We start from the raw sequence: 16,300 nt of genomic DNA, 5'->3' as shown, positions 1-16,300 counted from the left end.
TCCTGCCTCTACCTCGCAAGTGTTGGCACTTCCATATCCAGCTTTTTGTGTTTTGAAATAGGGTATAATTCATACCAAAGCTTGGGCTGGCCTCAGACTTGAGCAGTCTTCCTCCCAAGTGCTAGGGTTATAGGCACAAGCACCAACCCCAGCTTAGGACTTGTTCTTGCTAATGTGTTTCCTTCATGACCATTGATGGCAGTTCTTGCAGTAAGTGTAGGAAGTGAGAACTGTCCTCCCAAATCTTACGTTTACAGGTGCATCATTGCTTCTGTGCTGTCTCTGAAATTTTGAAATACAGAAATAAACTGATGTAGGAAGAAAGTGAAGCAAGCTCTTACAGTCTTTAGAAGCTCTTGATACTTTAAGGGTTTCTCTTTAAACAAATATTTTAACTCTGTGCGCGTGCGTGCACGCAGTCGTGCACCTAAACCACAGGACACTTTGCAGGAGTCAGTTTTCCTTCAGTGGAGGTCTGAAACATTGAGATCATGCCACCAGTCTTGGCATGAGGCCTTTAGCCAGCGAGACATCTTACCTGCTTGCGCGCTCTCTCTTTCTTTCTTTCTCTCTCTCTTCCTTCCTTCCTTCCTTCCTTTCCCCAAATGTGTGTCTGTTCATCACATGCATGCCTGGTACCCTTAGAGGCCAAAGGATCCCCTGGGGACTGGCGGTCCTGATGGTTGGGAGCCTTGGTTATCTGGAAGCGCAGCCAGCGTTCTTAACCAATGAGCCATCTCTCCAACCTCAATTTTTATGATTTAACCAGGAGTCTAACAAAATTGTTCCCTTAAAGGTTTTACCTAAATATAATGTTGACCCATTGTATTTATTAGATGGTTCCGGAATTCTATTCCCCTGCACAGCTGACTTACTGTCTGTTAGCTGGGCAACTTTTCCGGCAGCTTTTTATGGTCTTGGTGTTCCTTTCCTGGCACACGGTTTGCTTGCATTTGTAATTCTTTGTCACATGACTTCAGGCTCTCTTTGGGGCAGAGGTTCAGGTGTGGTGTCACATTACAGTGAGCAAGCCATGCTTGGGAAGTGTGCTTTGTCCTGCTACAGCACCAGCACTGCAGTCTGTTGGTACAGTAAAGGGCTTTGACGGGAAAAACCTGACTGATGGCCATTGTCTCAAAATCGGCCCACAGGAGGCCTGAGAATACCCAGGTCTCATCAAACAAAACCTTTAAAAGTATCCACTTTTTTTTTTTTAAAGGGTAAACTATAAATTACTTTGTTAAAAGTTGTGTGATCTATATGGGCTGGAGAGATGACTCAGCCAGTAAGAGCACTGACTGCTTCCAAGGTCCTGAGTTCAAAACCCAGCAACCACATGGTGACTCATAACCACCTGTAATGAGATCTGATGCCCTTTTCTGGGGTATCTGAAGACAGCTACAGTGTACTTACATATGATAAATAAATATTTTTTTTAAAATTGTATGATCTAAAATGTCTTTGCTCTAAAAGGGGGGGCAGGGGAGGAAATGTGCTCTCAAATTTCTAGGAAATCTGAGGATTCATGATTGATTGGGGATACTTTTCCTGGGATAAAATGGAAAGCAAACCTTGAAATTAACGTAGTGAAACAAGATACTTGTGCTACCTCGATGACCAGTTTCTCACTGGTCTTTGTTGACCTTTGGTCTAGAGAGTGATTTCCTCTGTCTCATGCAAGTGTAGACAGCCTGCTATGTGGCTGCAGCTTGGGAATGCTTGTGCTTGCTCTGACACCTCTGTGTCCTCCAAAGTGAGCACTTGGGGTGTCAGAGACACAGAATATTTTTTTTTCTCTTAGGAAAATATTCATTATCTGATAGAATCAGCCTCAGTTTATATTGTATCTTAATTGTTTAAAAATTAAATAGTGAGCTTTGTTTATTTTTGTATTTGAGAGATGGGTCTTTAAGGTACTAAGATAATAAAAATTTTTCTACTGAAGCTTGTTGTAAAATTCTTGTTTTTAAAGTAGGCTGTTGAAGAATTCATTCATTGTAATTCAGTCAGAATTTAATATTTGAGTGTCTTAGAAGCAGGCAACATGATGGGTTTTGGGTAGTGGTGTTTAGCTTATAAAATTTAAACCCATGAGACCCTACTACTCTACCTTATAGTAGGGTGGAGGCATGATCACTTGAGCCTATGAGTTCAGTTTACACCTGGGCAGTGTTGAGGTTGTAGCTTAAAGAACAAAACTGACTGCGTGAAAGTTAAAAGGTGTAAAATTGTTTTAATAATTGTACCTACTCTAAGAAAACAAAGGACAAACTAAGCCTTCCATTTTCTCTATCTTCCAGTAACACTAGTCCCTGACTGCCTTACAAAGGATATGTCCTTGTTCTCCTTAAACTAAAACCTTTGGAAGTAGACACAATAGAGGTGAAACTCAAGTGCCTATAAAAATTAGGTTTAGGAAGAATGTGTTAGCATTAAAAAGTATTTTAGCCCACATTTTTATTTCCTGTTCTTTGGAAGTGGGTGGACAGTATAAACAGTTGCTGTATTTTAAGGTGAGCAGCATGTAGCACATGTGACTAGAAAGTTACAGGCATTAGCAGTGATATGCAGGCACTTGAGAGTCATTCTTCACTCATCCTCCTGTGCAGTCATGACTATTTCCATGACAGTACAAGCAATCAGCATTATTGTCTATTATCTTACTGTTTTCTGTGTGGGGTGTTTTGTCTGTATGCATGTGTTTGCACCGTGTGCAGCCTGGTGTCCTTGAAGAGTGGCCAGATTCCCCTGAAACACAAATAGTTAAGGAGCTGCTATCTGGGTTCTATGCACTCACAGTTTAAAAATAAAACATTATATAGTCTTTGGAAGTAGGAGGTTAATTGATAGCCTTTGTACTGATAGCTTTTTCTGTGAGGAAGATGGAGAAATGCAGCTGTCACTCTGGCCACATGAATAGATTCCCAGGCCCCAATACATGCTAGTACCTATTGTAAGTTGAAAGTTACTTTTTCAAATGATTTTGGTTGCTGTTGGTTTGAATAAAAAACTCATGGTTCTGAGGGCCTGTGATTATCCCCAGAATATGTGTGTGTGGCTTTTGTGCATCAAACTAGATGCTTTGTTCATAGGGTCCTCGTTTTATTTCAGAGAGCTTTAGACATTGCTGTGCTTATTCTAAAATGGGTGTTTTGATAGACACACTGAAAGTTAAGTGAGTCACTTAAGTGGGGAGGCTGAGGGATTGCTGTTGATCTGTTACTGCAATTCCCAATAAGGGGTTTGGCTTGGTTTGGTTGGTTTTGGTTTTTCAGAAGGGTCTCAACTGGAACTCTGAAGCATGCTCTAGCTAGACTCAACTGGAACTCAGGAACCGGCTCCTCTGCCTCTTAAGTGCTGGGATTAAAGATGTGTGCCACCACTGCCCTGCTCCTGATATGTTTTTTAGGAATACAGAAATTACTAATAAAGTAGGTTGCTAATTCCCGTGAACATTTATCAACACTTCCCAAAGGAGTATCTGTCCAGCTTTAGGGTTTTCCATTACACCCTCCACACATGCAAGTCGATTCTGTGGCTTTGCTAGGCCAGCACAGGGTCACTGAGATACTTTCCTAACCTTTGGGTGACCTGTGTTGCCTTTAAGTGTTGAGATTACAAAGGTGCGCATGCCAGCTGCCACGTTTGTACATTATGAGGGATAGAGTCACTCACTCTTAACCGTATCTTTATGGCCTATCTACATGCATAGATTAAGCAGTAGGATTAAAATTTGTTCAGTTCTGTCCTCCATCATTGGATTATAGATATTCAAGAATCTCGAGTCTTTTCGGAGAATAGAAACCAGAATCTAGGCACACTTCTTGTAAGAATTGGCATATCTGGGCTTCAGCCCAGATGAGCACGGACATCACTTTGATTTCAAAGCAGTGGTGTTCAAGGAAGTAGGTATGGTGAGAGACTGACTTTTATTTATTCACTCTGTTCTACCTTTTTCTCTCCAATGCAGTTACATTATTTGTTTGAAGTTGGTTTTATTTAGTATGTAACAGTTCCAGTAAGCTCTACACTAATAGTTTTAAGCAAAGCTACAGAATGAAAATTTCCATTTGTGAGGATCTGTAAATAAGAAAAATAAATTGCTATGATGAGATGAAAGGGTTTTTTCCATCTGGCCTTTTCCCTGCCTTGATTTACTTGTTGATTTAATTTTTGAGTTAGTGTCCATTTGCAGTCTAGGCTGGTCTCATCCACAGCAATCCTCCTGCACCAGCACTCTGAACTGCTGGGTTATTAGAAAAATTAAGGTTTTGTTTTGACTTTTACAATTCAGTCTCTGGTGTTTGCTTAACTTTGGTTTGTAAGTGTTGTCTCCTTACTATTTCTGTTTCTTTTCTTCTGAAGTCTCTTTTGGAAAAGTTCTTGATCCCCAATGCTTCGCAACCAGAAAGCAAAGTCTTCTATTTGAAAATGAAGGGTGACTACTACCGTTACTTGGCCGAGGTTGCTGCTGGTGATGACAAGAAAGGTAAGCTGGTTTTGCTTGGCTGAGCTTACATGAAGCAGTTCTGGTGTGGATGCCCACCCTTTGAAGTATTCGTTCTTCCTTCAAGCACTGAGGTGCTGGCTATATGTAGGGCTCTTACTTTCTCTGTCTTGTGTCTTGCCTATTTTGGTATTTTAAACTTGAAGCTTTTTGAAAAGCTATTTGTATAAGAATGTTTCCTCACTGTCTGCATAGGTGTAACCCTAGAGTGGAATGAGGAAATCACTAGACAATGATTGGATGGTTGTGTGTAAGGGTGTTTGGCCTGCACGTGTCTGTGCACATACACATGCCCAGTATTGTTGGAGGTCAGAGCAGCGCAATTGGATGCCCTGGAACTGTAGTTACAGACTGTTGTGAGCTGTCCTTAGGGTTCTGGGAATTTTGAACCAGGCTCCACTGGAAGATCAGTCAGCCAGTGATCTTTGCCTCAGAGTTATCATTTCATCCCAGCCCCACTCTGAGCTGCTCTTCTCTTGACAACAGTAGCGAGTGGCTAGTGTGATCCAGGACAGCATTGTTTGTTTTAAAGAGTATAATTTGATTAAGAATGTCAGAGGACATGTGTGATCGTAAATGAAAAGTTTGGCTTAAGTAAAGCTGCAGCATTGACTTTGAAAATGCATTTTACTGTGTTGCATTATCTAGGAATTGTGGACCAGTCACAGCAAGCATACCAAGAAGCATTTGAAATCAGCAAAAAGGAGATGCAGCCGACACACCCCATCAGACTGGGTCTGGCCCTCAACTTCTCTGTGTTCTATTACGAGATCCTGAACTCCCCAGAGAAAGCCTGCTCTCTTGCAAAAACAGTATGTATTTTACCAGTTCCTTAGGAATTGGGCAGTCTTTGTTATTTGAATTCTGAGGTGTACTTTGTTTTGCATTTGTAGGCTTTCGATGAAGCCATTGCTGAACTTGATACATTAAGTGAAGAGTCGTACAAAGACAGCACGCTAATAATGCAGTTACTGAGAGACAACTTAACAGTGAGTACCTAAGGCAGTCTGCTGGGTATGGCTGGAAAACTGAATACAGTGTCCTATCTACTGTCTAATCACACGAAAAAGAAGACTACCTTATTGAAAACATTGCCAGTATTTATGAGATATCATTTTGGATTTAAATTGTCATAAGTTACTCCTTTGCATTTTCAGGTCTTGAGTAGTTTCTTTGTCATCCCATAGTCAGTTGTGTGCTTATTCAGCACAAGTAAATCATGATCAGGGTTTCCTGTGGTAGAGGAAGAATCGTGAGTTAGTTACAGGCTAGCCTAGACTACATAGTGACAAACCTGCCTGGGCTTCATAACAAGATTCTGTCTCAACCATCACCAAAACAGTAAACTCAAGGCTGTTTGTGTTTAACTTGCCTTAGAAGTTGGTTTTCTTGTCCTTTAGTGTTCTGTTCATGTTTGGCTGTGACAAGTTACACAGCAGAGGCTGAGGGAAACTCAGGTACCTTACCATGTGTGGCCCTTGCTTGCCTGCTCTCTTTCCCAGGGAAAGTTGGAGTTGATATGATACTTTGCTGTGCTGAAGGTTTGAACACGAACCCCCATACCCATTTTCTTAACTAAAACAGCAGTTCTTGGGAATTCATTTAAATATTCCTAATTTATTATTTAAATTGGGATCCCCATAAAGCCTATGCTTATAGTTGGCTCTTTGGTTTTTCCCTTCTTCAGATAAGTATAAAATTTGAAGCTTTGAGTCTTAGGTAAAAAAGTTACCCAGCATTTGCTGTGTGTCAAAGAAAGGGTAGAAATGATTGTCTCTGGTCTCTGGTCTACTCTTTGTGTGTGTGTTCAGTTTGTCTAAGAGACTTCTCCTCCCCCCAGGCAGGGTTTCTCTGTGTAGCCCTGGCTGTCCTGGAACTCACTTTGTAGACCAGGCAGGCCTAAAATTATTTTACTAACTGTAATTGGGGTTGTCTATAAACTTACCAGACTTAAATGAAAAAGAATCAAGGGCTAGTATAGAATGAACTTGGCTGTGCATGCTGGGAGTAGAATTCGGGACACACTCATGCACGTGCAGCCAGTGTCTTACCACTGAGCTTCAGCCCAAATGAAAGAAAAAGAAGCTCTTGATTCATAGCTAATTTCCAATAGAATATTTGGAGGTGAATGTAGCTCATTGGAAAAGTGCTTGTCTATGGTGTGTGAGGCCCTGGATGTAGTCTTCAGTACTGCTAAAAATTTATTTTCTCACTGAGCATGGTGACACACACCTGTTATTTCAATTGGTGGGGAGGCTCAGGAAGGAGAAACAAATTCTAGGCACAGGCAAAGCAAGAAGAATAACTTAACACTAAGTCTTACATGTTGTCCGGGCTTGCTTTGAAGTGATGATGTATTTAAAGTAAACCTTAGGTGTTTCAAGGAGCCCCTTACTTGTAGGGGCTCCTGATTTAATGCTCTCATCCATTGGAATTGTGGTGTGAGTACAGAAAAGAGTGTCCTGAACAGAGTGAGAAGGTTGGCAGCTCTGCCCTGAGCCTTATTAGCAGGCTGCTGTAACAGCTTGACACTTAGCTGACAGAACCAATGCCCACAGGAGAGAGAGAGCTATCCTCTATCTAGTTTGTAATGTTTACACACAAATGTTAAAGCCCTTAAAGGACCAGGAGGCAGACAGGAGAGGCTGTTGTCTTTCTTGTCTGTGAGCACACAGGCTGCAAGAATACTGGCCAGCTCTGATGACCTCGAGGCCAGACATGGATAATTTGGGGAGAATACATACTCTTAGGCTAGATTCCTATTTCTCCTTTTTAAGTTGTTTGGCTTAAAGTATTTTTACATTGAAGTAGTTGGAATAATTTAGAAGCTGTCTTTTAGCTTATTGAAACAGTAACAAGTATGAAAATTATATTTTCTCTCTCCCTTCCTCCCTTCCTTCCTTTTTGTAGAATCATTTTGAGTTCTTGCAAATAGAAATTATTTTCCTAATTTGAAATGTCAGGAAAGCCCAGGGTGCAGTTAGCTTGATTGATTGAGCTGCTGCTGCTTTTAGTCTGTGAGTGTCACGAGAGGCCAATTCACCCAGCTCTGTGATCCCGGCCTTTCTGGAAGACACTCTTAAAAACCATTGGCTTTAGAGCTTTTTGGTTTTACATATTTGAGAGCAAGGAGTGAGAAGACTTCCTGTTTCTCTGTGGATTTGGGACTGGGTCTTGGCAGGCACTTCATGGCTGAGTGACTGAGCCATCCTGCCATGTCTAGAGGACTGAGGTGTCCTCTTCCTGACCACTGGTTACCTAACTCTGTTGTTTAAAGACAGATGTGCTGTATGTGCTGTGCCCCCAGGTCAGGCTGTTGTCAGTTGATGGCTTTGTTTTCCAACTAAAGCGTAGTCACATGCCAGACGTGTGTACAGAAGGTTGGATGTTTGTTCTGTTGTTTTTCAATCTGAAGTATGCTGAAAAACAATCTTTCCCTTTTTTTACCAGTTGTGGACATCGGATACCCAAGGAGATGAAGCAGAAGCAGGAGAAGGAGGGGAAAATTAACCGGCCTTCCAACCTTTGTCTGCCTCATTCTAAAATTTACACAGTAGACCATTTGTCATCCATGCTGTCCCACAGATAGTTTTTTTGTTTACGATTTATGACAGGTTTATGTTACTTCTATTTGAATTTCTATATTTCCCATGTGGTTTTTATGTTTTAATATTAGGGGAGTAGAGCCAGTTAACTTTAGGGAGTTACTCATTTTCATCTTGAGGTGGCCAATATGGGATGTGGAATTTTTACATGAGTTACACATGTTTGGCATAGTACTTTTGGTACATTGTGGCTTCAGAAGGGCCAGTGTTAAAACTGCTTCCATGTCTAAGCAAAGAAAACTGCCTACATATTGGTGTGTGCTGGCGGGGAATAATCAGGATAATGGGTTCCAGTCATGAGTGTAGTCTTTGTGGGTACTGTAAGGCCTGGAGCACTTGTGAGGCTGTGACACAAACACCCTGTGGATGCACGCTAGGATCGTGTGTGTCTGCGTGCACACTCTTGACCACAGCTCCAGAAGTTGTCTCTAGACAAAGTCGTGACCCAATTTACTCTGGTAAGGGCAGAAACGGTTCACATTCCATTATTTGTAAAGTTACCTGCTGTTTGCTTTCATTATTTTTGCTACACATTTTATTTGTATTTAAATGTTTTAGGCAATCTAAGAACAAATGTAAAAGTAAAGATGCAGTAAAAACGAGTTGCTTGGTGTGCCCGGCTCCATACGTATCAAGCACAGCGGTAAACAAAATCCCATGTATTTAACTTTTTCTTTCTTTTTTTTTTTTTTTAAAGTTTTTTGTTTTGTTTTGTTTTTGCTTTTGTGATTTTTTTTTTTTCTTTTTGATACTTGCCTAACATGCATGTGCTGTAAAAATAGTTAACAGGGAAATAACTTGAGATGACGGCTAGCTTTGTTTTAATGTCTTAAGAAATTTTCATGAACAATCCAAGCATAATTGTTAAGAACACATGTATTAAAGTTCATGTAAGTGGAATAAAAGTTTTATGAATGGACTTTTCAACTACTTTTCTCTACAGCTTTTCATGTAAATTAGTCTTTTGGTTTTGAGACTTCTCCAAAGGAAATTGTCTCCTTATTCCCTCTTGGCAGCTAATGGGCTTTTACCAATTTTGAATGCAGAGTTTATCATAAAAAAAAAAAAACCGCTAATGTAGCTTCCATCCTCAGCCACCTCCCACATTTTCCCCTTACTCCTCAACAATTGAAGTGGACTTTTATGGGGTGGGGGGTGATTGGCAAAAGGTAATGTGTTCCATTTATAATTTTGGTCTATGGAGTTTTCTAACTTAGGAAGCCACAATGTTCTTGGCCCATGTGACTGACACTGGGCAGCATTAACTGTTAAGTTCTGTGCTTCCAAGTCGCTGTTGGTTTTAAGAATTTCCTGATGCTCTTACAGTCTGCCTGGGATTCTATTCCTCTATTTCCATGTTGGGCACAGGCTCACTTCCCTTTTACTGTCTTGTCACCAACCATTCCAACTTGGTGGCCATGTATTTGGGAAAAGGGCCGCATGATCTTTCTGGCTCCACTCAGTGTCTAAGATACCCGCTTCCCCTGCTTGCCTCCCACAGCCTCCCCTCATCCTCTCTACAGCCCAGCTCGCCTCAGTTGAGCTTGTGTTTATCTCCCTGGAAGTCCTGCCCTAAATGGTCTGTCACCGTCTCCCTTTAAAATCCTTCCTCCTCCTCTTCCTCCTCCTCCTCCTCCTCACATAATGATGGGGCTAAGTCACACCCAAAGCTCACACCCTACCGAGTATTTCCTCAGTACTTTACAGAAAACACCAAACAAAAATGCCATTTTACAAGAGGTGTATTTTTTTTTCTTTTAGAATGTAAGCTCGTCTAGAGCAGGGACAATGTTTTCTGTATGTTCTATTGTGCCTAGTACACTGTAAATGCTCAATAAATATTGATGATGGGAGGCATGAGTCTCAGTGGTGAGGGAGGGGAGAGAAATCCCAAGCATGTTTTCTGGCTTGCTTCATGATGATCTGAATCTGAAATCCCACTCCTTTTGGACAGATTATCACAACTACTGCATTCAGGTGGGGTGGGGTGGGGTGGGGTGGGGGTGTTTTCTGGAGAAACGACATCACACACGTGGTGCCATGACCCATCTTCCTTTACAACTCAATTCCTTGATTTTGCCTCAGCTCCCAGACTGAGGAAGATTAAGCAATGGACAGCAGGATGTCATCTCATTTGAGTAAATTACAAATGATACCTGGAACCTGTCACATTTGCCTAATTGGCTTATTCACATGCATTAGACATTGCTAAACTAGTTTGATTTTAGTTATTGATGTGGTTTTTTTTTTTTTTTATGAATAGTGCCCAGTAGATGGAGAAAGATTTGCAACCTCAAATTTTCCACCCCCTGGAATTTGAATAATAAATTTGTTTTTAACTTACTTCCCTAATTGTCCCAAATCAAGGCTTCACGTCTGTTTTGTTAATACAACAAATACAACCTAAAGCCAGAATATTGTTGAATCCAGCAGTGGTGTGTGTGTGTGTGTAGTACAATTACATCTTTAAAAAGACCAGAGCTGTGCTGAGGCAAGAGGAATTTTGGTACTTTTGGCTGGTACTTTTTCATGCTGCCAAGAGAGGGTATGGGTAAGAGCGTTGAGGGAAGAGGCTAAACATGGATTTGTCTCACAAAGTAGTTGACCATCCCACTGTAATCTAAAGCATCCTTGGCAGTTGGCAAGACAACGCCTTAAAGCTTGCTACCCTGGACCCCAACTTATCTGTGAAATCAAGTGGTTGTAAACCCAAGTCTCACATAAGTTTTGAACACTGACCCAGGAATCCTGTGCCGGAGCATCCCCTGAATGCTCTTAAATACCTCGGACTGAGAAGGTGCTGGAGCACCACCAGGGAAGCCCTCGTAAGGAGGGGCCAGCTTCAGGAAGCTGCCAGGTGCAAGCTGGCCTGGAGACCATGACAGTAGTGCCTCTGGGTCCAGATCCCATTGGTACCTACTCTGATCTTATGCAGTGCTGTTCCCAATCCAGGGCCTGGCCCCATCAACTATCCTAACAGGTGTCCTCTGGGATTTATGTCTAATACTATTGGAGTGAAGATAGTAGCAAGATGCTCAGTTAAAGGTGGGATGACCCACTTTCTAACCATGGAATCCACATGGGGAAATGGAGGGAACTTTGTACTCTGACCTCCATAGGCGAATGGTGTGCATGCACAAGTACACTTGCAAAGTAAGTGTGGGTTAACATTTAAGGAAGATGTACACCATTTGGGGCTGTTTAGGGCAAGGAGAGGAGAACCAAGTTCATGTTCAGCAGCCTCTAAATGCTGCTGTTGTGGTTCCTAAAGCTTTAGACTGGGAACGTGCCCTAGGTAGCTCCTCCTTCATTCTCAGCAATTCTACTGTTTAGGTAAGAGCCCAGCAATAGGCATTTTCAGCAAGGCCTGTGGGTATTAACATGTCAAAATAGCTAAAATCTGTAGGAGTGGAGGGAATGTAGTTGATCCTCGGGGGAAATGAGGGAATGCTATATTGAGTCAAAGGCTAGTTCTATTGGGGGGCAGTTCATACAAGAAGTTTGTAAACCAGAAACACTAAAGATTATCAGGTTTTTCACATCAGTGGACCCAAATTGCTTCAGAAACAGCTACTACTGTGCTGGAGGCATGGGAGTTACAAAGGCTTGGGGTGTCATTTACAGGTTGTCTTCCATTGTGACAGGCACAAAAACATTGAGGGGAAGGACAGACCAACTAGGTTATACTCCAGCTGGAGACCGGGGAAGACAGGAGCTGCTGACGTGCTTGTACTCCTAAAGCCATGCTTCTGGGATTACTTGCACCACAGCCCCAGCTTTTTAGTATGGTTTGTGGCTCAGGACTTCGGGAAGAGTCTCAGTGGTCTAGTCAGTCACTGATAAGTTGCCTCAACTCAAGAAACCCTCTTGTCCACACTAAACTCAGTTGCATGTACAAAGACATAAACCTGTGAGGTGGAACTAGTTTTAAAAAGAAGTGCCGTGGGAGAGGAAGAGGATGTGGGTAATGAGTGGATCTACTCAAAATATTGCCCACATGTATAAATTTTTTTTAATTGGATACATGCATTAAATTGCCAAAAATAAAATTTAAAGTTCTAGGCTAACTTGCTGATACTGATGTGTAAGGAAAGCTTTTTTTTAAAGTGTTAGCTCAAAATTGTGCATTTTTGAATCATAAAGCAGTATGAATTCAAGTGAATAAGGTATCTAGAAGTGGACTTCTGGGCTTTGCAGAGGATTGGTATGAATGCTAGTATGCGTGTGTAATATACATTCAATAAAGGAGAGCGTCCTGGGATCCCATCACCCTCAATGCCCTGGGACTACATAGCAAAACTTTGTCTATCGTTTGTGCAAACAGAATCGCTCTTTACCAAAAATAAATAAAAGCATTACCTTATAGAGGAGAGCATTTCAACCTGGTGGTTCCGTTATAGGCCTGTCTTCCTAGAAATCTGGGGTGTGCACGAGAAACCAGAGAACCACCCATATTCACAGCTCCTATTTAGCAAAAAGCCTAGAGACAACCAAGTTACTCTGATAGGTAGGGTGCACATGAATCAACTATAACCAGACAAGATCAAACATGGAGAGAGCTCAGCAGATAAGCTCATAGCATCTGTACCTCCAGCCCACTGGTGGTCTCCAGAATCTACTCACACAAACATAATTAAAAATGTAAAATCTCTTTAAAATGCAGCTTTAGGTGTTGATTTGTCCTCCCCCCCCCCTTTTTTTCTTCTAAAGACTAAAGCATGACTTTAAAGCATTTAATCAAAACAAGCTTTTACTAGGAAGGAAAAGCCTAATGACAGGAGACAGTACCTTTGCTTTTCCTAAAGAATTCTTATTCACTCTTTTTAAAAAGTATTATATTATTGTTTCCATTATTATTGTGTGAGAGAGAGAGAGGGAAAGAGGGAGGGCAGGGGAGAGAGGAGGGAGGAGAGGCAGGCGTGTAGGCATGTAGAGGAAAACTTTTGGGAGTTGGTTCTATCATGGACTACAGGATTGGATTTTTTTGTGACAAATCATTAGGAGGCTAATCTCTCCAGCCTTTTATGCTCCTAGAAAGGAGACTGAGGAGAGTAAAGCAGGAAGGGGAGGGTCAGCAAAAGGATAAGTGGGTCAGGAAAGAGGAGTATGACACAGGGTGAGGAGGACTGGCTGTGCAGTGGTGAGGGGGAAGAAATAGACCCTTTGTTCTAAATGTCACAGTGATGTCTCATGTTGGCTGGACTTGGAATTACTAGTAAAAGCATGACACGAAGCTGAGGGATGGGGGGGGATGGGGGGGGTGGGGGTGGTATGACCAGGTGAGGTAGCACAGACTCAGGAGGCAGAGGCATATATATATATTATGGCCAGCATGATGGCTCAGCAGGTAAAGATGCTTTCTGAAGATCCTGTAAGTTTTGAGGTCCCAGGACCATATAATAGGAGGAGAAACCCAAGGCCTGACGGTTGTCCCTGGACCACATGGGCTGGGGTGCTAGGTTATAAGCATGTGCCACCACACCCCATTTCTACAGTCGCAGGGGAGCGAGTCCAGATCTGTTCAGGAGTGCACTGGAGAAGCCCCGTGCAACCAGAGCTGCATCTCCATGCACTGTCATCTCTCTGAAGAACTTACTTAAGCATGACATTAAATGTGTGCCGTGGGCTGTTAAGAGAAGAGACCATGCCTTACCTCCCACTGACTGACACCTAAAGCTCGAACAGGCAAGAATTTCTTGCTTCCAAGCTGTGCATCAGCTGTTGGGAGGATCCTGATAACAGTGTGGGAATCAGACATCCTCCACTGATTTGCAAGAGCTGAGACCAAAGGTAGATGTGGGGGTGGAGAAGCAGGTAGGTAAGGCCTTTGCTGTTGCTCTTCAGTCTCTGTTCATAAGGCATCCAACTTAAATAAGATTGGCTTACCCAAAAAGTTTTTTGGGTGGGGAGGGTAGAGGGTGTCATCTTTTAGCCTAGAAGAAAACAGCCCACTATGGAAATATTATTCATTAGTGTCCAGAGCACTGCAGTTAGATTTTTTTTTTTTTTTTTGGTTTTTCAAGACAGGGTTTCTCTGTATAGCCCTGGCTGTCCTGGAACTCACTTTGTAGACCAGGCTGGCCTTGAACTCAGAAATCCGCCTGCCTCTGCCTCCCAAGTGCTGGGATTAAAGGCGTGTGCCACCATGCCTGGCCAGTTAGATCTTTTTAATAAAGATGAAATAGGAAACAGCAAAGACTGCTCACCCCCTCACATTTGACATTGGCTGCATTAAGAGAAGGTGTGGCACTGCCACCCATATCCCATGAGTCACGTTCCTAAAACATGGCCACAAGAGGATTCTAAAATCAGGTTGCACAATGCCTACAGGCTGTCTCTGATGCCTTCAGACCTTGCTCACAGTGGACCAGGGAGCACAATGGGAAAGACATATCTATTTCCCCTCTCCCTCCCCCCTCCCCCCTCCCTGTCCCTCCCCCCTCCCTGTCCCTCCCCCCTCTCCCCCTCTCCCTCTGTGGGGCAGAGGAGGCTGTTGGGTGGGTGTTCTCTATCATTCCACCTTATGGTCTGTCTGTGAACCTGGAGGTGGCTAGCTACCAGAAAGCCCCAGCCATCCTCCTGAGCCCTGTACAGATCTGGGCTTACACAGCCATGCTGGGCTTTGTCCGTGGGTCTAGGATCCAAACTCCAACTCAAGAGAGCTCGAGCAGCAAAGCTCTCATCCAGCAAGCCATCCCTTCAGTCCCTCCTTTCTGTTTTGTTGCCTGTCTCTTCATCAGATTGGAAGAACCAAAAACCAGAGCAGAAAGCGCTGCCCTGTAACCTGCCAGGCCCAAAACCTTTGGAGAATGGAGTCCCACTGGCTAAAGCATTCTACTGATTACTAGAGGGGACTAGAGATGTGACTTGCAGCTGGTGAGGACACCAGGTCTCTCTCTAGACTTTTAATGGTGGTGTCCCTCATCTCACAGGGGAATCATGTATTTAACCACACTGTAATGAAGCAGGTTGTTATGGCCCTAAAGAGGGAATCCTTGAAGGCATTCAGTCCCATTGCTGAAAACCTTCTCAGGCACTGAGAGATAACCAGCAAACCCACAGCAAGGCCTTAGAAGACACTGTCTAGGAACTAGGACAGCGCTGCCGGCAGCTCAGAGTTCTGTGCCAGCAGCGTCTCCCTGACTGCTCCCCTCCACAAGGCCTGTAACAGAACCAAGCTCCCCGGCCCCCAGGATACCCCCTCGAAGAGGTTTAGATGAATTGAACCATCTGGAAAGGACACTCTCCAACTGATGAGCTGCCTGCAGGCTGTGTAGTATGCTCTGGTGGGCTTTGAGTTATCTTTGAGCCATTCTGTTTCTGTACGTAACCCCTCTCCTGTGTTCCTGTAAGCAACCTCAATAAAACTCATAGTTCACCAGGTAGGACTTCCTGGTCTGTCATGGACTCCCTGTTTGAAGTGAATAGACCTCCCTGTTTGGAGTGAATAGACCTCTATATTGTGTCTCCCCCAGAAAAGTTTTAACAAATTCAGGACCTTTCTTAAGGCTTCCATATGGGAAAGTATCCGTAAGTTAGCATGATTTTATTATTATTATTTTACTACTACTACCGGCATTGTTTGGGAGCAGAGGGTTAAATTCACAGTGCATACATGCTAATCCCAGGTTGAACTACACCCAAATTAGAATATACTTTTCTCATTTTGTTAAGAAATATTATGTGTTCTTCCTTTGTGAGGGGAGGGGGCATGTGCTGCACGCAGGGAGGTCAGAGGACAACAGCCAGGAGTCTGTGCATTCTCTTTCCTCTAAGTGGGTGCCCTGGCTCAGTTCTAAAGTCTTGCCAGCTCAGTCATCCTGCTGGCCCAATGCATTTGGCTTTATACTTCATAAAATCTACTGACTCTTTTTTTAAATCGAGGTGAAATTCATATAAATTTGCATAATATAAAATTAGCCATTTTAAGGTGAAGGCAGTTGCACTTAATGTGTTTGAAATTTATGCAAACACCACCTCCATAAAGCTCCAAATTGTGCTGAAAGGAAACCCTTTAAATGGCTCCGCATTTCCCCTCCTCCAGCCTGGAGCAACCACCAACCTTCATTCTCGGTAGGCTTATCTGTAGATGGCATAGTTTTATGTTTGCTTTTTTAAAATATTCTGTTACTGTGGTTGGAGAAGACTCCGCTGCTAATGCCACTCACTGCTCTCACAGAGGACCTAG

General features: G+C 42.9%; 1 protein-coding gene across 6 annotated transcripts in view; it reads left to right on the top strand.

Moving 5' to 3' along the window:
• Positions 1-10,474, top strand: part of Ywhaz (tyrosine 3-monooxygenase/tryptophan 5-monooxygenase activation protein, zeta polypeptide) — a 32,724-nt gene extending 22,250 nt beyond the window's left edge. For 5 of the 6 annotated variants that reach the window (NM_001253807.1, NM_001253806.1, NM_001253805.1 and 2 more), the window contains 4 exons: positions 4,366-4,489; positions 5,156-5,319; positions 5,401-5,496; positions 7,958-10,474. In NM_001253807.1, the coding sequence (NP_001240736.1) occupies positions 4,366-4,489; positions 5,156-5,319; positions 5,401-5,496; positions 7,958-8,017 (444 nt within the window). In that variant the 3' untranslated portion in view covers positions 8,018-10,474. The remainder of the gene's footprint in view (positions 1-4,365; positions 4,490-5,155; positions 5,320-5,400; positions 5,497-7,957) is intronic. The other variant, XM_030248527.1, reaches the window with a different exon arrangement.
• The last annotated feature ends 5,826 nt before the right edge of the window (positions 10,475-16,300 follow it).

Source organism: Mus musculus, chromosome 15 (genome assembly GCF_000001635.26).
Source record: "Mus musculus strain C57BL/6J chromosome 15, GRCm38.p6 C57BL/6J".
NCBI lineage: Eukaryota > Metazoa > Chordata > Mammalia > Rodentia > Muridae > Mus > Mus musculus.
This window is presented reverse-complemented; position numbering and strand designations above follow the sequence as displayed.